This window comes from Fukomys damarensis, unplaced genomic scaffold (assembly GCF_012274545.1).
Source record: "Fukomys damarensis isolate Sample0158 unplaced genomic scaffold, DMR_v1.0_HiC HiC_scaffold_3, whole genome shotgun sequence".
NCBI classification, from domain to species: Eukaryota; Metazoa; Chordata; class Mammalia; order Rodentia; family Bathyergidae; genus Fukomys; species Fukomys damarensis.
In genome coordinates, this window is record NW_022900915.1 from 45,911,920 (window position 1) to 45,935,373 (window position 23,454).

General features: G+C 39.0%; 3 protein-coding genes across 3 annotated transcripts; 1 reads left to right on the forward strand and 2 right to left on the reverse strand.

Annotated features, from left to right (window-relative positions):
• Window positions 1-2,160: 2,160 nt before the first annotated feature.
• On the reverse strand, window positions 2,161-3,150 carry LOC104856007 (olfactory receptor 14K1-like). Its single transcript, XM_010615102.1, has one exon. The coding sequence runs from the start codon at window positions 3,148-3,150 to the stop codon at window positions 2,161-2,163; it is 990 nt and encodes a 329-aa protein (XP_010613404.1).
• Window positions 3,151-3,806: 656 nt separating this feature from the next.
• LOC104856008 (olfactory receptor 14K1) lies at window positions 3,807-4,751 on the reverse strand. The gene has a single exon (XM_010615103.1). It carries the CDS (start codon window positions 4,749-4,751, stop codon window positions 3,807-3,809), a length of 945 nt encoding a protein of 314 aa, XP_010613405.1.
• Window positions 4,752-19,891: 15,140 nt separating this feature from the next.
• On the forward strand, window positions 19,892-22,488 carry LOC104856009 (olfactory receptor 14A2). The gene is made up of 2 exons (XM_010615104.2): window positions 19,892-20,796; window positions 22,401-22,488. The coding sequence occupies exons 1-2, from the start codon at window positions 19,892-19,894 to the stop codon at window positions 22,486-22,488; spliced, it is 993 nt and encodes a 330-aa protein (XP_010613406.2).
• Window positions 22,489-23,454: the final 966 nt, after the last annotated feature.

Consider the following 23,454-nt stretch of genomic DNA (forward strand, 5'->3'; position numbering starts at 1 on the left):
AGCGAGAGTCTGGAAGACTCATTCATAATGCCACATTCATGGATTCAAAAGTATAATTAGAAAATATCAGGAATGTGCATATTGCAAACAGCTTTCAGTAAAGAGGAAGCCATCGGAAGCAAGAAACATAATTTATTTCAGAAAGAACAGATGTGAAAGATTAAAATTTTCTCATATGGAATAAATTAAACATGTATTCAACAATTAAAATCTGTGATAAAGTTAAGAACATTTAAAAATTTCACAGTTGTGTTTGAATTATAAATTACAAATAAGTAATTTTCACTGAATCATTCACTGATAATTGAAAGTTATAATAAAGTCTAAAAAATCTAGGAAGCACAATAAAATATCCAGAAAAAGAGAACTTTGAAAAAATACAAAGTTAGTAAAGTTGAATGCTTAGGTGGAACAAGAACCTCACACAATTCTCTGTACATGGAATATCAGGACAAGAACAAAATTTGTCAAAGACAAAAAGAGAAAAACCTTCATAAGTTCTGTAACACAAAAGCTCTAAAGTGAAGGAGTGTAGGAAATGACTTACTTTCTACTAAAACTGAAAACCTGGGATCACAGGAGGAAGACCCAAAGATCTACTCACCTCTATAATGAAATCACCCCTAAGAGATAGTTAGGGAAAGATTCTTGGCAGGAATGCAACTAATTCCTCCAACTTTAGTATCTGTCTATTAGTGCCCTTCTCGCCTTATTCAGGACTCTACTTAGAGCTGATTGAATGTCCCTGTTCCTCAGACAGTAGATAATGGGGTTTAAGGCAGGTGGTGCCACAGTGTAGAACAAAGAACACTACATAGTTGAGACTGACCTGGAATTCACTATGTAGCCCAGGCCGGTCTTGAACTCACAGTGATCCTCCTGCCTCAGACTCCCAAGTGCTGGGATTACAGGCGTGCGTCACCACTCCTGGCCACACTTAGATTTTTGTTTGATATTGATTTGCTCAATATTACATTACTTTAATTGATGTATTCATGTTTCTTTAGAAGATATATTTAAATTACTCCATTACTTTCGCATGTAAGTGTTTAGAGATTGACAGTGGGAAGCCAAGTTCTTTGTAATTCTTCACAGTCACATTCTATTTAAACTACACTTTGAAATTTGAGTAGAATTTAAACAGAGTCCATGAAACAAATAATAGGAGTAAATTACAAGGTATTAGGTGAGCATACAATGCCTAGCCATGGACCACAGCTTTTTGTACATGTCTTGTTATTGGCTCAGTACTGAAGGCTATGCCACACCTCTATGGGATCTGTTACCCCATCTGGTCCATGAGAGGCTCCTCCTGCCCCGGGGAGGCCTGCTGGAGTGTAAATATGTGCTGTCAACTGGAGGTCAATGAATTTCCTCTTCTGAAGGAAGCAGTGAGCAGACTACCAGGGGAAGATAACTGTACTCTGTGGCCAAAGCAGGGCACAGTTTCTCCCACTGATGTTACAGAAAATGCCACAGGATAGCGAGAGTCTGGAAGACTCATTCATAATGCCACATTCATGGATTCAAAAGTATAATTAGAAAATATCAGGAATGTGCATATTGCAAACAGCTTTCAGTAAAGAGGAAGCCATCGGAAGCAAGAAACATAATTTATTTCAGAAAGAACAGATGTGAAAGATTAAAATTTTCTCATATGGAATAAATTAAACATGTATTCAACAATTAAAATCTGTGATAAAGTTAAGAACATTTAAAAATTTCACAGTTGTGTTTGAATTATAAATTACAAATAAGTAATTTTCACTGAATCATTCACTGATAATTGAAAGTTATAATAAAGTCTAAAAAATCTAGGAAGCACAATAAAATATCCAGAAAAAGAGAACTTTGAAAAAATACAAAGTTAGTAAAGTTGAATGCTTAGGTGGAACAAGAACCTCACACAATTCTCTGTACATGGAATATCAGGACAAGAACAAAATTTGTCAAAGACAAAAAGAGAAAAACCTTCATAAGTTCTGTAACACAAAAGCTCTAAAGTGAAGGAGTGTAGGAAATGACTTACTTTCTACTAAAACTGAAAACCTGGGATCACAGGAGGAAGACCCAAAGATCTACTCACCTCTATAATGAAATCACCCCTAAGAGATAGTTAGGGAAAGATTCTTGGCAGGAATGCAACTAATTCCTCCAACTTTAGTATCTGTCTATTAGTGCCCTTCTCGCCTTATTCAGGACTCTACTTAGAGCTGATTGAATGTCCCTGTTCCTCAGACAGTAGATAATGGGGTTTAAGGCAGGTGGTGCCACAGTGTAGAACAAAGAACAAAGCAAATCTGGAAGAGGAGGTGCATTGGATGGGGGCTTTAAATAAGCAGCAGCACCTGTCAGGAGAAAGGTGCCCACAACCACCAGGTGGGGCACACAGGTGGAGAAGGCTTTGGACCTTCCCTCTCTGGATGGCATCTTCAATACAGTAGAGAAAATAAACACATAGGAGACCATGATGCAAACCAAACATGAGAAACCATAGAGGACCCCAAGGCCTACATTAACACTGATAGCAGCATGCTCCTCAGAACAAGTGAGCATTAAAAGAGCAGGGACATCACAGAAAAACTGGTGAATCCTGTTGGAGCCACAGAACTCCAGAGAGAACGTCCCAGCTGAGTACAAGATTCCAAAGACCACTCCGCTGAGCCAGGACACAACCATCAGCCAGACACAGCACCTTTTGCTCATGGCAGCCTCATAGTGCAGAGGGTGACAGATGGCGACATAGCGATCGTAGGACATGGCGGTGAGGATTCCCACCTCTGACCCTTCCAACATGATCACCAAGAAGAGCTGACACACACAGCCCAAGAAAGAGATGGAGTCACTGAAGGTGAGGGTGTTGAGAATGGATTTGGGAACTGTGGTGGAAATGAAGCACAGGTCCAGGAAGGACAAATGCCTGAGGAAGAAGTACATGGGGGTGTGGAGGTGGCGGTCAAGCACTGTGAGGAGGACGATGGTCAGATTCTCCAGCGTGGACACCAGGTAGACCAGGGAGAAGAGGGCAGCCTGCAGCCCCAGCAGCACCGTGCTGTCCGTCAGTCTCAGGAGCAAGAAAAAGCAGGGCACAGTTTCTCCCACTGATGTTACAGAAAATGCCACAGGATAGCGAGAGTCTGGAAGACTCATTCATAATGCCACATTCATGGATTCAAAAGTATAATTAGAAAATATCAGGAATGTGCATATTGCAAACAGCTTTCAGTAAAGAGGAAGCCATCGGAAGCAAGAAACATACTTTATTTCAGAAAGAACAGATGTGAAAGATTAAAATTTTCTCATATGGAATAAATTAAACATGTATTCAACAATTAAAATCTGTGATAAAGTTAAGAACATTTAAAAATTTCACAGTTGTGTTTGAATTATAAATTACAAATAAGTAATTTTCACTGAATCATTCACTGATAATTGAAAGTTATAATAAAGTCTAAAAAATCTAGGAAGCACAATAAAATATCCAGAAAAAGAGAACTTTGAAAAAATACAAAGTTAGTAAAGTTGAATGCTTAGGTGGAACAAGAACCTCACACAATTCTCTGTACATGGAATATCAGGACAAGAACAAAATTTGTCAAAGACAAAAAGAGAAAAACCTTCATAAGTTCTGTAACACAAAAGCTCTAAAGTGAAGGAGTGTAGGAAATGACTTACTTTCTACTAAAACTGAAAACCTGGGATCACAGGAGGAAGACCCAAAGATCTACTCACCTCTAGAATGAAATCACCCCTAAGAGCTAGTTAGGGAAAGATTCTTGACAGGAATGCAACTAATTCCTCCAACTTTAGTATCTGTCTATTAGTGCCCTTCTCGCCTTATTCAGGACTCTACTTAGAGCTGATTCAATGTCCCTGTTCCTCAGACAGTAGATAATGGGGTTTAAGGCAGGTGGTGCCACAGTGTAGAACAAAGAACAAAGCAAATCTGGAAGAGGAGGTGCATTGGATGGGGGCTTTAAATAAGCAGCAGCACCTGTCAGGAGAAAGGTGCCCACAACCACCAGGTGGGGCACACAGGTGGAGAAGGCTTTGGACCTTCCCTCTCTGGATGGCATCTTCAATACAGTAGAGAAAATAAACACATAGGAGACCATGATGCAAACCAAACATGAGAAACCATAGAGGACCCCAAGGCCTACATTGACACTGATAGCAGCATGCTCCTCAGAACAAGTGAGCATTAAAAGAGCAGGGACATCACAGAAAAACTGGTGAATCCTGTTGGAGCCACAGAACTCCAGAGAGAACGTCCCAGCTGAGTACAAGATTCCAAAGACCACTCCGCTGAGCCAGGACACAACCATCAGCCAGACACAGCACCTTTTGCTCATGGCAGCCTCATAGTGCAGAGGGTGACAGATGGCGACATAGCGATCGTAGGACATGGCGGTGAGGATTCCCACCTCTGACCCTTCCAACATGATCACCAAGAAGAGCTGACACACACAGCCCAAGAAAGAGATGGAGTCACTGAAGGTGAGGGTGTTGAGAATGGATTTGGGAACTGTGGTGGAAATGAAGCACAGGTCCAGGAAGGACAAATGCCTGAGGAAGAAGTACATGGGGGTGTGGAGGTGGCGGTCAAGCACTGTGAGGAGGACGATGGTCAGATTCTCCAGCGTGGACACCAGGTAGACCAGGGAGAAGAGGGCAGCCTGCAGCCCCAGCAGCACCGTGCTGTCCGTCAGTCTCAGGAGCAAGAACCCCCTCAAATGTGTCTGATTCTTCATATTTTAAAATCATAAGGCACCTGTTGAGTTTAAAATAAAAATTGTGAATTAAAAGTGTCATAGTACAGGCATGAAAGGACACACCCATGCATGTAGCATCATAGTTATTTATAGCTCAAACTTGGAAATTGCCTCTATGCCCATCAAAAGATGAATGGACAAAGAAAATGTGACATTTAGATGCAGCTTAGCATTACTTCACTATCTTCAAAGAAAGATTACCTTGTGGCCTTTGGTAGGAAAGCGGGCGCAGCTGGACACCATGACGTTAACTGTAAACCAGACACAGAAGCTTAAAAATCACATAGATTCTCTTCTATGAGGAAATCGAAGCATAAATGAAGATCAAATAAATGTAGTAGGAAACAGGGAGATCTTTAGGCATGGGATGGGGACAGGAGATGGAGGGAAGGAAGGGAAGGGTGTGGAAAGAATCGAGATGTGTTAGGTACAGGCACCAACTCCTCACTGTGAATGCAGGCATTACACAATACACATGTAAACTGATACAGATAAACACTGAATCACATCCAGCACCTCACCTGATACGTGTCTCTCCATTCTTGTGACAATCACAGATGAGCATCGTAAGTTATACGGGACGTTTAAAAACACCAAAGTATTCAACTTTGTATTCAAATAAGGTGTATTACAATGGTGAATGCAACACTCCTTTGGATTTTTTAAAATTAATTTTGAAAGATGAAAGAAATTCTATATTTTTCCAAAATAATGCTCAATAACTTTTGACTATTTTTTCCCACCTAGCTTTACAAGATTGACTGTGTAAAAATACATGAAATACTGTATAAGATGCACCTTTTCACTCATCAATATTCTCCTCTTGGTGTAATTTGTGTACAGATTACAAGTCCTGGGTGAATCATCTCCTAGCTGCATGTGCGATATTTAAACCAAGAATTAATTGAACCATCAGATGGCTGAGCTGTTTGAAGGAGAAACTAAAGAAACGTCTCTGAGCCAAGATATTGCATAACTGGAAAACTAGTAGTCCATTCATTAGAAATGAACACATGAGAAGTAAAAACTGAAACATTCGTCATTATATAGTGATATCACATTTAATTATTGTCTTCCCTTAAGAAAGAAAATTAGACTTTTCCCCATGCTTTCATAGAAAATTGAATTCCTTGGTATAGATGTTATTATAGCATCTGGTTTTTTAAACTGTAGTGAAGGCAGAGAACATTGAAAACTATTCAAGTAATCTTTACAATTTGAATTTTAAATATGCATTGGAATTGTTCTTAAAACAGAAAAACTTGTGATTAATGCAGACAATTGGGGCCACGTTCTGGGAGGGCTCTATCCACACTGAGACCCAGGACACCCAGCTGAGAGGCAGGGCATCTGCCAGCCTGAGCTTAACTGGGATCCCCGTGAGAGGGTCTCAGCCTTGCTTTCTACATCAGGTCTTCTGTTCTTTGAGCTTCTTTGTCTTTTCCCTCATGCCAGCAACCTTGCTTTACTTCTTTGGGGAGCCCTTCTCCTCCTCAAGGTTAGAGGTGTTTCTGAGAAAATATACTCAGGGATCCTGGGATGCCCTGGGCCGAGTGTCCATTAAGGTCAATTAGAAGCATCCCTGTTGGTCACTGCCCCACCGCCCTGCAGAATCCACGAAGGCAAAAGACAGGACATTCTCCCTCCTAGGTAGCCACATCTTGCTGAGGAGTTTCTGCCCCCTTTGAGATGAGCACCTTCACTCCCTGGTTCTCCAGGTCTAACTGATTTGTGCCCTCCTGGCAGAATCTGCCCAGCCTGATGGTTTGGCCTGGCTGCAGTGGGGTCAGAAATGTCCTCTGCCCCTACCTGGTGACCAAGCTCAGCCTTTCCTTCTGTCCTGCACAGAATGTGTCCGTCCCTCCCAGTGCAAATTTCTCCACATCTGACAAGCTCTGTTCTCTCTCAGGGATCTGCACTCCCAGGAGCGGAGCTGGGATGTGGACATGGGATCTGAGCAGAGCATTTTCTCTCTCACAACTGACACATTTCCATTAATAAAAAATAAGTTTACATCTGAATGCCACCCCTATTACTTTCACAATTAAAATTATTGTTATTTTGATACAAATTGTCCCCCACTTGAATACTATGATTCAATTTGAAATAGATTGCATTTTAAAATTTTCAAAAAAAAAAAAACACTAAAACTTTCTATTTTCATCATATAGAAAAAATAATTTAAGTCACTAAGAAATACTGTGTTAATGGAAATATAGCCATATTTCAATGTTGAACATAGGTTTCAAATAATTTAGTATTTTTAAAAAACCCTGAATAAATTCTCTTCCATGTCTTGTAGAAAAATATCTATCAAGATGCCTGATACTGTTTAAACTTCATGTTAATACTCAAATTTCATATATGCTTTCAAATGTAAATAGCTAGTAACAGAAAATCAAAACTGAACGCATGGTAAATGACAATGAGCAAAAGTTTCATTTATGTTTCCATTGTTCTGTAATGAAAGTAGATGAGAATAACATAAAACAGAAAAGACTAAAGGGAAAGGGAAAATGGAGTTTAAAAGTGCATTTTGGGAGATGAAAGAGATCAGATTTTTGGAATATATGGAAAGTGAGTCAGGCAGTCTAAGTGTGCACACACACAAGTGAACACACACTCCCCAAACTGGTCCCCGGACCTGTGATTTGGAAGCTGGTTAGCAGTTTGCATTCTTCATTATTCCAATAGCAGTGGGCTTGCAAGTAAAACGTTGTGACATCCACTGATTTTGTTAGGATGAGTTCCACTTCCAACTCCCTGTAGACACGGATGTTTATGATACATAGTTTTCCTGAAGAAGTTCTACCGAACCTTTAGCAAGATATTAGTTATATGAAGAGGACACGAGGGTGGTTAAAATTTGTCAGGTATGGAAAGGGATTATGGGATTAAACATCATATGACACGTGTACACAGAGGTGAGTATAAACAGAGTCCCACATAAAAGGAAGGGGGACAAAGCATCATGTGCTTCGGCTCTCAGTTTGGAGCAATCTTATCTTTTATTGCACTACATGGTGAGTTGTCAGGGGACAAACTGAATACAGAGCAGGGTCAGCAGCTGTGTCAGATGAGAGTAAGGAGTGCTGAGCCTTAAGGATGCTCTTTCCCTGTGCTGCCCTAAAGCTGGAGAAACAGCGCTAGTGTTATGTGGGGCTGACAGCAGCCCAGAATGTTCCTGCAGCAGTGAGCTGACCTTTTAATAAATCCAAGGGACTGGCAGGTGTGAGAAGGGTGAGGGCGTGGGAAAAAGAGACAGGATGGGAAAAGAAGGGGGGAGAGAGGGAGACAGAGGGACAGAGAGACACACAGTACTTTTGGAGAATGAGGGAGTGAGGAAGCAGAATACTGTGCAATGGAAAGAAACTTGGTAGGAAATGAGACACTTTTCTATTTGAACAGAATATAAGCTGAACATCTAAATATATCTGCCCCCCCTACACACACCGAAGAGAGCGTACAAGAATTGGCAGATCATGTCCAGGAGGGACGCTCTTACCTGACGTCTCAGAAACCAGATATGGCAGTGTGGGTGATTTTCTGAATGCACATTAATGACTTTGGGGGAGAGTGAAGGGGAGAGCGGCTCCTGTCCTGTGTCTCAAGATGCTCTTTGTCCAGAAGGGGAGGTCCTTTAAGCACTCACAAGCTGGCCTTTCATGGGCGTCTCCCAGTGGGCTACACAGCGACTGTGCACTAAGCTTTCTTGGATCCCAGAGCCTGGAGACCAGGCGGGCTCTCAGGGCTGTGCTCTGCTCTTGTTCCCTTTTGTCCAGTGGACCCAGTGGAGAGCTCTGGGGCTCATTATCATCAAGATCCAGCAGCCCTTGCTCCAGTACCCCATGCCTGGGACTGGAGTCCACGTGCTCCTAAAAAGGTAGGACTTGAAAGGCTGCATTCACAGGAACTTTGAGTGCAGCATTCTCAGCTCAGTTTTAGTAGGGAGGGACCCTACGAGACACAGTGCTGTGATGTTGTGGTCTCTAAATGGATTTAGTTGAAGTCTTAGGGCTGCCACACTTCCCTAGGACACTGATTCCCCCCTGGCTTTCAGTCAGCCTCAGTGGGCTCAGCTTCCCTTCATGTTTGCAAGCTGCCCCAGATGCCTGTGTATGGATTCCCCTGTGCAACGCAGGCCCAGCTTCCAGGGAGCCCTGCTGAGTGTGGCCAAAGACCTCAGGATCCCCCTAAATATCCTGGCTCCACTGTAGTGGAAGCTACACCCAAGATGTGCTTCTCCAGCTGTGGGGTAAGGTGGGGCTTAGTTTCAGAGCCTGATCCTATAACGTTATTCTTCTATTCTAGTAAGGGACCCACAAAGCCACCATCATCACTCATGATTTTCCTTCAAATTATTCCTCCCCAGATTTTGTGAATCACTCACTCTCCACTTGCCTGTTTCAATACCACTGTTTTTGAAACCCCACAATTTTCATGGAGTTGATGCCAAGTTACTCGTTCCTCCTCTTTTTTGCCTGGTAGTCTCATGGCGTTTTATAAGAGCTTTGCTATAGACCCACACACCATCACAGGAACGTCAGCACCAGTTTAGATGTTTCCTACAAACCTGCAGGGATTTGAGAGGGACTGACCCAGGTCAATGTAGAGGACATTTCCACAGCAAGATTGCATCTGTGCAGCACTGAAGATGACACCTGTGTCCAACTTTAAGTCTTCAAGAAATTGTTCTGTCAATGTTTTATAGTTTTCACGCCTGTGATAAACTCACCAATAAATATTTCACAGTTTGTCTTGAAATTCGTATCTATCAGTCCGACTGCCAAAAGGAACAATACAGGCTGGGCTGGTTGCACAACAGAAATGTGATTTCTCACAATTCTGGAACAAGATGACCAGGATTAAGGTGTGGGCAGAGTTTGGGCTTCTTTTTATTTGGTCCTTACCTGTGTTGGCCCCATCCTGCTGCTTCACAAAATGGTCATCTGTGTGTGTGTGTGTGTGTGTGTGTGTGTGTGTGTGTGTATCACCCTTGGTCTCTCCCTGCCTGTCCTGACCACTTGGTCTTATGGGGCACCAGCAAGCTTGGCTGACACCCACACCATCTTACCTGAGTCACCCCTTCACCAGGACTGGCTCCTAACAGTGCAGTCACATGAGATGCCAGAGATCAGAGCCTCAACATGTGAATCAGTTGAACCCAGAACACAGGATGGATGATATCATTCTGCTTTTCATTTGCATTTATCTTTCATAACCATGCAACAAACACACTATATCACACAGCATTTTAAACTAAAACACTAGCTCTCATAGTTATTTTTCAGATTTTGTGACTCTTGAAGAATTTTAAGGGCTGAGAGGGCAGAGATCAGTGGAAAATGCTTGCCTAGCATGCACGGGCCCAGGTTTAACACCTGCCAGCTTAAAGAATGAATCGAGTTCCATGTATATATATTTTCCTTAAAAATTTATGTCTTCATCCAATACACCTAGATTTTCTTGCCTTATTTAAGAAATGAGGGCCAAGAAGAGAGGATAAGTTGATATTCTTTTTTTCGTTTTTATTAATAAATTAATTTTATTAATATTTAAAGGTATTCAATGTGATAACACTCATCTTTGGAAATTTGCTCCATTTCATAATCCATTTTGGTCCATTTCCCTGTCCTTTCTTCAACCCCAGCACCTCTCTCTATGTACAAAGACTTTGTTTCCATTTTTTTTAGATTTCTTCAATTTCCTGTATGACCCATTGGTTATTCAGAAGTGTGTTGTTCAAGTTGCATGTATTTATGAAATTTTTGCAGCTTCTTTTGCTAATGATCTCCAATTTCTTTGCACTATATGATAATATGCAAGGAATAGCATCAATTACTTTGCACTTACTCAAACATGTTTTGTGAACAAGTATGCAATCTATTTTGGAGAACGATCCACATGCAGCTGAATACAATGTTTATTCTGATTTTGTGTGGTAGAGCACTCTGTAAATATCTTTTAAGATCATTTGTTCAAGAGTGTGATTGATTTCTAGTATTTCATTGTTTACTTTTTGCCTGTTGATCTATCTTTTTGTGACTGGGGTATGAGGTTTCCCATTACTCTTTTATTAGTGCTTATATGATTTTTCATGCCTATTAGTATTTGTTTTATATAGTTGGGCACATTAGTAATTGGTGCATGTATATTTATTATTTTTATTTCTTAGTCTTTTATTGTTCCCTATATAGGGAGGTAGTATCCTTCTTTGTCTTTCTTAATCAGTGTTGGTTTGAAATGTAATTTACCTTCAAAACGGTTAGCTTCTCCTGCTTTTTTTTTTCTGGGCTCCTCTAACATGGAGTATTCTTTTCTACACTTTACCTTTAAGTCTATGAGTTTCTTTTTGAATTAAATGTGTTTCTTGAATACAGCATATTGTTGGATGCTGCTTCTTGACCCATTCTGCCTGTCTATTTCTTAGGATTGGTGAATTGAGTTCATTAACATTGATGATTATAATTGATATGTATTGACTTATCCCTGTCATGACTTTTTCTTTTTGTTGGATTCTCCCACACTGCATGTAATTTATTGTCATGTCTGATGGATTCAACCTGCAGGGCTTCCTGGGATTGTGATTTCCATTTTTTTTTTCTAAGGATGTTGAAAATTTTTTGAGTGCCAGTTTATTATTCATGAAGTTCCCAAGTTGTTCTTTGCCTTGAAAGTATGTTATTTCTCCATCAATTTTGAAAGACAGTTTTGCAGTATACATCAATCTGGGTTGGAGGTTGTTTTCCTTTAGGGCTTGAAATACATCACTCTTTGCTCTTTTTGCCCTGTGGATTGTGTTGAGAAATCTGCTGTGATTCTGATGGGCTTTCCTTTGTATGTGGTTTGTTTCTCTTCTCTGACTGCTTATAGAATTTTGTCCCTATTTTGGGTTTCTGGAATTTTCATTATTATATGCTTATCAATAGATTTTCTTTTTTTTTCCTTTTTTTTGATCACAGGTAGTGGGAGTTTTATATGCCTCACTTATCTGTATGTATCTCTTTTCCCTTATTTGGAAAGTTTTCTGCCATTACTTTTGTGAACTGTTTTTTATGTCATCTCCAGTCTCTCCTGTTTCTTCATTGACTCTGATCAAGTTATGTTATTCTTCTTTGAATCATATAGCAGCTGCTGAATTGATTTCACTTGCTCCCTTACATTTTATAAGAAATTTTTCTTGCTTTGATCACTAATTGCAATCCTATCTTCTATATCTAAATTTTTATCCTTGCATTGACTTTTTCTGCTGTGTAAACACTCAATGGAGTTTTCAATCTCCTGGAAATCTTTTTGTATTTATTTTATGTGTTTCATTTGTTTCCTATGTTGGGATTCTATATGTTTATAAGCTTCTATATATTTTTTCCTGTGTCCACTCTAGGTTTGTTAATCATGTCCTCTGCTATGGGCACAATCTCTGCTGTTATCTGAGAGATTATTGCATATTTCATTCTCTCCAGGTGCTCTTTCCATGCCAGTTCACAGAGTCCAGGTGGTAAAGCATCAGATTGTTCCATTTTGTTGCCCTTTGCCTTAGGTGATCTGGAAGTACAATTTTAATTCTTTTTACCATGTCTTCTCATCTCAATTAATGTATCCTTCTGTCCCTTCACTGAAGCAACTTTTGCTCATGCAGTGGACCTCAATTCTCAGCAAGCCTCCAAGCAGTCTTTACTCTGCTGCTCACCAGTACATCAATTCCTGGGTTTAGAATGGTGGCCTTCTAGATCCCTGAGCTAACCTGTTGTATGGGCAGGCTTCTGGTTGTGGCTAATTCACACTTGGGATAGTATTTAGGTGTGCCTCTCACTGGGGCCCCTATGTAGCTTCTGTCTGGGAGGGACTTTGGCTGGGGTCTGTGTATCCCAGTTTTTGTTGTCTGTATAGGCTTCTTGCTATGGTCTGCACACACTTACCAGTGGTATCACGGCAAACCTTTGACTGTTACTTGTGCATCTGTAGGACTTTTCCTAGTGGGATCTTGGCTGTGCCAATGGTATGGTGGATTTCTGGCTGAAATTTGTGTGCCTGTGCAGCTCTTTTCTAAGTGGGCCTGTGGCTTCAGCACTTCTGCCTGCACCTCTAGGGTTGGGGTGGGGGCTTGGCTGGGCTCTGCCTACAGCTTTACCACTCTCATCCACTCAGCTTCTCCCATGATTGGTGCACACTTGTCAATGATGTGGTGGGAATTTTTTATTTCTTTACATTTATAGCATAACTCATTATGGTCTTTAATGTCAAGGATGATGGTACATCTAGGATTCTGCTGAAATACTTGACTAGTTGGTTTTGGATTTCTTCATAGATTATTTTTCCATGTTTTCTTTTTTATTGAGTTTATTGGTACAATCTAGGTATACAATACAGTTACATTCATTACTGGGATGCTGTACCTTCACATGGCAGGTCTTGGTTCTCATGTTTTCCCCTTTTCCCTGCCCTCCCTTCACCCTCTTCTTCATACATTTTAAAATATTATTATTAATTTTTTTTTTAGTTAGCAGAGATCTTATATAAAATGACAACTGCCTTAAGGTGACAGAGTCCTGTTGTAGTAGAGAACGGCATAAGATGGTAATAGGAAGAATTCCCCTTCAGTCATCTAAATGTCAGGCAAAAGTAGCACTTTTCACAGGGAAGAGCTTGGAAGGATAGAGAGAACCTACCATGGGAAGAGTGGAACAGGAATAGAAAGTCTTTGGGCTTTGGAGAGCCTTCAAAGGAGGAAGTGTTCTATAATTTAATTCTTTTTTCCTTTTATTTTTGTTAATTATTTTAATTCATTTTGTTTGATTTTGTAGATGTCTCTTCTCAGTTAAAAACAGTGCTCTTACTACTACATTTATAAAGACTTTTTTCATAAATATTTGTTGAGAGCCCTTCCAACCCAGATCCTTACTGTGGAGGCCAGCATCTCACTTACTTCCCTGGAGCAGGCCTGGTATGCCACACCACAGAAGCAGGACTTGTGGACCAGCATATATCTGAATCCACACTGCAGAGGTGGTAGGGTTGTAAAGGCAACCATAAAGGCCATGGTTATGATCTCCAGAAGACAAAGCACAATAAGAACAAAGAGAGGGCCATTGTGATACACCTTGAACAAAATTGAAGCCCACAAACAAAGTGAAGGAAATATCACCAATAAAGTCACACTGAACTACCATGGTTGGTAAGTTGGTAGGATCAGCACTTCACTTAGAGACCTGGACTCACTTTGGGGAAAGGGCAGATTAATCCTGCAGTACAATCTTGGAGAGATCAGTCCTGCAGGAGGTTAGGGACCTCATCTTGAACCTTTCAACCAGAAATCAAGCTAGATCTGCACAGATCTGCCCAAGTTCTCTTCTGTGACAGCAGACTCATACCCTGAAGGAGGACTTTTTTCAACAAATTTTGTATATAACCTCTCCCAACTTCTACTCATTTCACTACCTTTTTGCTCCTGTTCCTATAGTATTTTGGATTGTTTTTCTATGTTTTTCTTTCACTCCATTGTCATTATTTTTATAGTAAGTCAAATAGAGTTTACAACTTTCCAATTGCTGTCAGTTTGTTATGCTTTTGGGATATGATCAGTCTACCAAAATCTTTGATAACAAAGCCCACAGTGGTAGGGCTGAATTAAAAAGAATGAACTGAAAGGATTATCAGAAGACAGAGTTAAAACAAAGGAATACAAAGTAGTTTGGGATTGCATGCCAAAGTGTAACCTAAATACACATGGTCTGTTGTTATATACAAAAATGAATGAGTAAACAAGTAAAGAATACAGATTCCCATACAGAACACTGAATGCTTTGTTTCTGTCATGTTACATAAAATAACTCCCAGCCTCATCCGGGATGCACAATGGCCTTGCTCTTTTGAATAATTTGGGGATTTCAGAGAGGGCTGTGTGCGACTGTACATGTGTGAGATTATGCAGACGATCCTCACAATCATCCAGAGTTGAAATCTGTGTGTCCTCTACAATTTGTCAAGGTAGGGACAGGAACTGGCATCTTATCTTCTGATCATTTTTCCAATAACACCATTGGCTTTCATGCAAAAGAATCAGAGAAATTCAAAACAAAGAAATTATTTAAAAATTTTAGCAAAATTCAACTGTTCTCACGGTAGTCAAAAATGAAGAAATTCTGACAAACATAATTTAAATGTACAGTGTTGTGTTACATTAGGACTATGAGCATAAGGATAACATTAAGTTACTAATAAGAAAAATAATGTATGATTTTAATTAATAACAGTACATCATTAACAGTATATAGATTGTGACAGATGTACTATAACCATGAAAGAAGTTAATTTTAAAGTAAACATATATGTGGTATACATTAACTTTCTAAAACTTTGTAAAGGTTTTGTAAATACAACACTAATCTAAAATAAATACTTTAGAAATATGTCTCTTGTACTTCATGAACCGAACACTATGTTAATCTAAGCAAAAATCCCTGATGTGTGTTCTATGTGTAAAATTTCCCCTTTTCCAAAATATATCAACCAAGCATCAGTATCACCCAGTGGGGCTTCTTCACATAGAAATATCTATATTTTTATCTGGATTAAATTTTTGATCTCTAAAGTTCTGGTGTTGTTGAGCTAAGGATTATGTTTCACCTTCTGAGGAATTGCAGAGTTGGTTGTAAGTTTTGAGGATGCTGAATAAAACCTCTATGCACACCCAGATGAAGGCTGTGTTCAGTCTACATTTTTGAGGAATTGCAGTATGTACCCACGGACTGAGTTGCTAAGTTCTATGGGTAAAGCTGTCTTCTACACTTTTTTTTCTCATTGAGATTATTGGAACTTTTTAAGTATACAGTACAGTTACATTAATCACTGGGATATTTTACCTTTGCATGACAGGTCTTGGTTCTCATTTTTTCCCCTTATCCCTGACCCCCTTCATCTCCTCCTCCCTCCCCTATTTACAAAAACTTTATTTCCTTTTTTTAATTTTCTTATATATTTTTTTCTTTTCCCTTAATTCCTTTCCCCTACCCTTCCCACTTCCTCTACACCTTTAGCCATTTTCTTCCTATTTCACATTGTCAATTATACCATTAGGATGTTATTTATGATTATAGTTTTTCACACCAGAGAAACTATTTGGTATTTACACATGTGTGATATATTTATTTCACTTAAGAGTATATCCTCAATGCCAGGCATGGTGGCACATACCCGTAATTCCAGCACTTGGGAGGCTGAGGCAGGAGGATTGCTGTGAGTTCGAGACCAGCCTGGGCTACATAGTGAGTTCCAGGTCAGTCTCAACTACATAGTGAGACCCTGTCTCAACACCCCCCAAAAAAGAGTATATCCTCAATATGCTTCCATTTCCTTGTTAATGACTCTAATTTCTTATTTTTTATTGCTAAATAGTATTCCATTTTATAGAAAAATCACAGCTTCTTTATCCATTCTCCAACTGATGGGCAAATGGGCTGTCCACATTTTAGCTATTACAAACTGTGCCGCTCTAAACATGGGTGCACATATATCACTATGGTATGATGGGCTAGGAAGAAACCCTGTCCAACCATGGTTCTCCCCTGAAGGAAAAGAAATGCAAAACGGTAACATAACACAGAAAAGCTTTTTTCATCCTGTCATCATCTGGTTGTGCTCATCAGCTTCACACTCACTGGAATGGAAAATACTCCTTAGGTTTCATGTCTCAACTGTGGAAAAGTATTCAAAGATCAGGAATTGGGGTAAAGGTTATTTGAGAGTTCTACACAATATGCCTGCAATTGTTTTAAAGTTTGAAATAATTTCATGTTTTAGAAAGTAATGTGTGTAATAAACAAAAAGTCACATTTTAAATTATATTTAATATGATTATGTTTCTGACAATTTAATGAATTTAGCAATATTTAATTAAAATGTTTGGGAATTTATCAATCCTACATGCCAAAGGTGTGAAACCCCTCACTCAAACTACAATACTGACTTGCTTTTTACTTTATAATTTACATCTATCTTTGGAAAAATTCCAGTTGATTCATGTTCACAAAATAAAAGACTGTATTCAAGAATAGAAATAGATAATCTGAGCACTGCAGAGTGGAAACGAGTGATAAAAAGCTACCATTTACTTCTCTATACTCCCAGTTGTACCTCAAAATACCTAAGGAGGAGAAACCAAGCTTTATAAATTTTAACATTTTTTCTGAAATATGAAGGAGATAAGTGGCATTTTGCTAACTATATTTTTGTAGTCAAAATTATTTTGGCAAACCCTACTAAAATTTTAGTTAATATTATGAAATTTATTACAGGGCAAAAGAGATACACAAATATAATTTTAAAATTCTTACAGCTCTATCTTTAAAAGTCATTTCATTTTCATTTTCATTTCATTTGCTCTTCAGTGGGGGATTTTAAAAGATAACCACAATAATTTACTTCACTTTTTATGTCACTGAGCTTTGGTTTTGCATAGAAAAAGTTTCTCTCAACATTACCTGAACTTAAACGACCCAAGTGGTTTAGAAAATGCACATTTTGAACTTACCTTGCAACCCTCTCAGTCATTAAGAGAAGGAAGGTGTGAGGAATATATGATAGGAGAAATCTTCATATCTTCATTTTAAATGAACTGCCTAAATTATAAGCTTTTGTTTACAACTATCTTAGGTCATGTAATTCTATGATAAATGGAATTAAGGGAGTATTCGCTCAGCTTGCTATAGTACTGGCAAATACCAGAGCATTGTCCTTCATGGTGCTATTTTAGAATGATTTCTTTGGCCAGCAAATCTGTGTATAGAAAGCAACAGTGATTATAATGCTAATGGCCTTGAGATATAAACACATAATAAGTCTATTCAGCTCTTCTCTTCTGGGGATCCTGGGTATTAGCCAGGGGCCTTTACAAAGATCTGCTGTGTATCTTGTGCCTACAGAGATTTTCAAGTGATGCAAGACTTGAAATTTATAAAAGACAAAGAACTTTCCTGTTTAAATTATTTTGCACTTTTCCCTTTGATATCACCACAGATTAGCAGAAATATTTGAGTCTTACCTGAAGCCAGAGATGTGCCTGTATATCACAAAGACAGTCTACAGACATAGCTTGATGTTCTAACCCACCTTCAGGTAAAAATATTTCTGCTCCAGTAGACCTGTTGGAATCATTTCCTAAGAAATATTTTGCCAAGTAAGTCTTTGTTGGGGGGAACTGAAGAACTGGGATATTTTAAGGTGTGAATCTCAAATATTTTGGATAAAAGGTTAAAATACTACATTTCAAAATAGATTTTTACAAATTTGTAGAGTAAGGAACTTTAGGAAACAGCCCCCAAAATAATTTTAACAGATGATTTCTCTTGTTTTGGTCTCCTGTCTGCACCATGTTTATTTGACCAGGCTTGCCTTTGGAATGTGCTGACACACATCCTAATCTCCTACCTCACCAAATCACCACAGCTGATTCTATCCTGGTAACCCAGATTCCGAAAACCATCACTCAAAGTTGAGCTGTATTTCCTCAGTTGTTCTCAGCACAGCTCTTGTCTGTGAGCCCTTTCTCTGTGTTTTAGTGTCAGCACCAGGATCACCCAGGTGAACGCCCTTCTTTCCCTGCACTCAATTTCCAAAATAACATCATTTACTACCTTAAAACCTATTGCTCCCTCAGATTTACTTATATATTTCTTATTTATTCTTCTTTTCAGCATCCTCTAGTGAAGAGCAAGCTCCCAGAAAAAAATTATTAGTATCACTTAGTTCATATAGTTCATATCTGATACAAATGGACATCTTTTTGTGCAGTCACTAAAGAATAAATACGCTAGTAACCAATAATGCATGGGAATATTCTGAACACAGAAATAGCACATCTGTTAGAATTAAAATGTGAATTTCAGGAAACACAACATTAGATGACAATAATCAGGCAAAATGAGAAATATATTCTTTCACAATCACCTTTGATAAACAAAACACCAGGGAGACTCATACAAAGGCTGTGGCACACGTGTGTGAACCAAAGTCCAGAACTATGTGGAAAAACTCATTTTTCTTCTCCTGATCCTGTTCCATATTTTGGGGTCACATAAGCTGGAGATAATGCAGACATTGATCAACAAAGCTTCACTTACATCCTCTTGTTCACTTCCATAAAGGCAGAACTAGTGATTTGCTTGTATTGCATTCTTTTTTATAGAGGTTTGTGGGAGTCCATGATTATAACAACACATGAGAACTCATGTTTTGCTTCTGTACACAATACGGGGGATCATAACGAACATGGGACTTTAGGTTGTATTTCTGGGAGAAAAAGGTTTGCCAAGAAACCTGGTTTAGTAATAATTAGACAGAAACACCATGTGAGTTGGGAGAGCTTCTGTATTTAGAGATTGCATTCATGTTGAAATAAGGTTAAGTTTACAGCATGGGGTGAGGTCTTATAATGATTATTTGGTGCCACTTTATTTGTCTGTATTATTGGGTGTCTATGTTTTATTAATTATAATATTACCGTGGGTAGTGTGCTGTTTCTTACCTATGTACACTATGCATTGATTATATCAAGGTAATTATTATATGGCATACATTAATAGTGTTTCATGTTTTGGTTGTGAGACCATTCAGAATGTTTTCTTCTAGCACTATAAAACATTGAACATAATCAGCAAAGAATTCTGTGCAATTTAAGTGGGAACAAAACAACCCAAAAGCCTGAAAATTCCTTTCCAACCTCTGAGTATTAAAACTCAAACCAAAACCATGGCTAAATGTCCTCATACATTATTCCTTTTAATTGCTCTATATTTTTTAAAAATGCCAGATAGTTATCAAGTAGCTTCTTGGTAGTTTACTAATTAATGTGTATGGTACCCAGTTCTATTCATATCTGGAAAGAAAAGGGAGGGAGAGAAGAAAGGAGTGTAGGCAAGGGGATAGTAGAAAAAAGTACAGAAGGGGGGAGCACAGAAAGAAAGATAATTTTTAAGAAAATACAAAAATCAGTTAAGATGCAGTAGTTACAGTCCTCCTTTACAACTGTTGCTGAATATTAATGTCACAGTTTGGAGGCTAATTATTATTTTTTCTCTTTTTTCATATGTACTCACCTTGACAGACATTGAGGAGGCTCTTCTATGGTCAATACCACCTTGGTGACTGGTTTCCTACTCTTGGGGTTTTCCAAGGACCCTGAACTACAAATATTTTGTGGAGTGCTCTTCCTGCTGATGTACCTGGTGGCCCTGATGAGTAACCTTCTCATTGTCACTGTCCTTAGCCTGGATGCACAGCTCCAAGCTCCCATGTACTTCTTTCTGAAGAACTTATCCTTACTGGATGTCTCCCTGGTGTCTGTCCCAATGCCAAAGTTCATCCTCAACAGTCTGACTCACAACAATTCCATTTCCCTTCCAGGGTGTGCCTTCCAGCTCCTTTTAATGACATGCTTCTCAGCAAGTGAGATATTTATCCTAACTGCCATGTCCTATGACCGCTATGTGGCCATCTGCTGTCCACTGCACTATGAGGCCATTGTTAATGGCCACGTCTGCATGCTGATGGCAGGAGCTTCCTGGGCTGTGGGGGGGCTCTTTGGGGCCATGTACACTGCTGGCATGTTTTCTGGGCCCTTTTGTGGGTCCAGTGTAATCCCAGAGTTTTTCTGCAACATTCCCTCCTTACTCAAGATTTCCTGCTCTGACACACTCCTGGCGGTCTCTCCCAGCCTGGGAATTGGGATTGGTCTGAGCCTGTCCTGTTTTGTCTGCATTATTTTCTCTTATGTTCACATTCTCTCCACTGTGCTAAGGATTCCAACCAGGAAAAGACAGTCTAAAGCTTTCTCCACGTGCCTACCTCATCTTGTTGTCTTTACTGCTTATACTCTAAGTGCATTCATGGTTTACCTAAGGCCACCTGCAGATTCACCCCCTTTTATTGACAGGCTGCCTTCTGTGATCCACACTGCGCTGCCTCCGATCCTGAATCCTGTCATCTACACCCTGAGGAATGGTGACATGAAACGGGGTCTGAGGAGGATGTTGCCAGCCCTGCTTACTTACCAGTTTCCCTTCATCTAACACTCCCTGTGCCTGGGCAGGAGACAGATCTTCCAGGGTGGCAGTGTGTCTTCTCATCTCTCACTTTGGGTTGTCTTGGAGTGCACATCTTCATCTCTGGCTTTATAAAGACAGTGCCCAAGAGCCACTTGAGGTCACAAGCTGCACCTCACACAGCGAATGTGTAGGTCATTGTTTCATCTGGATCTCTGCTATGGTGGCTTCACCTTTGAGAACATTGGCTGTTTTTGCGATCAGATTTCATTTAAGATCATTTATTAACTAATTTCTGGGTTGTATTTATTGAAAACAAATAAAATATTGAGGGCCCATGATGTTGCTCAGTGGTGCTGTGCATGACTGGCAATCATAAGGTCCTGAGTTTGATTACCATTCAAGAAAAACTAGGGAGCCATATCCTAAAGAAAATAACTATATGGAGATAACACAGTGCTTCCCATACATGGAAGGCATATGAACCACTGATGTGAAACACATGCACAACTTCCTGCAAAATAAGCCTTGCCGGTGGTGAGGCACTACATCCACCTGCAAAGCCACCAGAAATAAATAGCTGAGCTATCACAAGGACCCTGATCAGCCAGGTGAACAGTTTCTAGGAGACCCCAGGGTGCTTCCAGTTGAGCAGAACCAGCTGTGTCTCTGTGTCTTTACAACTGTAATGCAGCCAGTACAGTTTATGAATCAAAATTAAACTAAGACAGTGCTTTCAATATGAGTCTGAAGTAAACTGATGTCTGTTAAATTTATAGCAGTACTCACTGGGCAAAGACAGATTGTTTTTGTCTTACTCACTAGTATTCACAATGAAAAATACTTTTCCTGGCCTCCACTATCAAGTACATAATGACCCTAAATTTTATCAGAATAACTCTTGGACCTCACGTTTAATTATCTAGGGAAATGAAAGGAAGTTTTCTAATAATATTCTACTGTGTTATGCCCTTTTTTTCAGTCACACTGACATTTTACTGGCAGTTGGAATAATTAAAGAGCCAGACATTTTTACTCTGATGTAGGCAAACATATTTAATCATGCCCTCTCATATTCCCTGATAAGTATTTTTATTTTTGCTGTATAAAAATCATAGTAAATTATGAAAATAAAGCATTTATGATTTTGCTTGCATGTAAACATATATCTAAATTTTATTAAAGAGCCTGTGGGAAATGATACATTTATGAGTTCTACCCTTGAAGGAACATATATCAGGTTACAACAACTCTTCCCATACATTTTTAGAGTATATTTGTACTTTAGAATGAGAGTAGCCTGTTTCATATCTCAGTAGCTGTGCTTGTGCATACACAGGAAATAATCTTTGTATTTACTCACTTGAGATGAAGAATGGCAAACTCTGTAAACAGGTACAAAATGTCCAACATGTACAAATCTCCAACCAGTATTTTTATCCACAGAATCCTCCATGTATTGGGTTTTGAGTATGTCTTTATGAGCATCACAAGGGGTAAAATACATCCACACTTCTCTTCTTTTGAATAAACCTCATACTTTACCATAATGGAATGTGGGCATGTCTCATAGTAGCTGTACATGGTGAAGGCAAAAATCCATCTGTGCATTCACCCACTTGGCAGATGAATGGAAAGATGTGTACAAGAGCTCTAAAGCAGCAACTTGCAAGTTTTAGCCATGAAATACTCATTGCTAAATATCTGAACATTTAAGATTTAATTTTTATAAAGTTCTCTTTAGATTTTTCTGAAATAATTAGCCAAATTCAGCACAATAGCACATGGAAAATGTGATTTGCAAGTTTCAGAGAAGGGCAAAAGTAAACTATCAGATTGTTGATGCATGGATGATGAAAATGATAATGACTTTGACAGTGGGAATAGCCAAAGCAACTATGCTAGTGAAATTGACCAATACACAGGGAATGCAGACTTACTTGATTCAGATGGTGAACAAAGGAGCAGGGAAAGTACATAATTGCCTAGATGACATGTAACAAAATTATCATGCAGCAATGGAATAATACAATTATAGAACTAGGTCCAAAATTATAGCTAGTACCTGGGCAAGGGTAAAACCTATTGAAAAGAATTTCAGCAATGCCATTCAATTTTGGAAATCATTTATAAAAAATGAAATGCTACAAGATGTTATGAAATACAAGTAAAATGTCCTGTATGTACAAATATCCATACTCAAAAATGTGTTTATTATAACACCTCCCTAGCTGAACTGAAAACTTTCATAGGTCTGTTGTACTTATCAGGGCTTTTCCATGGTAATCACAAGAATGTAAAATACTGATTGAAAAATAAATATTAAGGGCTTCATTTTTTTTTTTAGGTTTAAATATTAATTATAACACTGAGGTGATTTAGTTCCTTTCAAAATTGCTAAAGGTTTGATGACAAAACTATCAGGCAAGAAGGAAAATGAACTGAGGGTCTACCTGATATCCACTACATGTTTGAGATGTTTGTGGGTAATGGGCAAAAAATTTGCACACCACTCGATTACATGACTATTGTTCAGCAAATTGAAGTTTTCCTGGTTCCTGTAGCTTCAGGCAGTATATGCACAAAAAATCCCAATTTAATTTCAAATTTCATTTTTATTTCAGGATTAATGTAAGTACTGATTT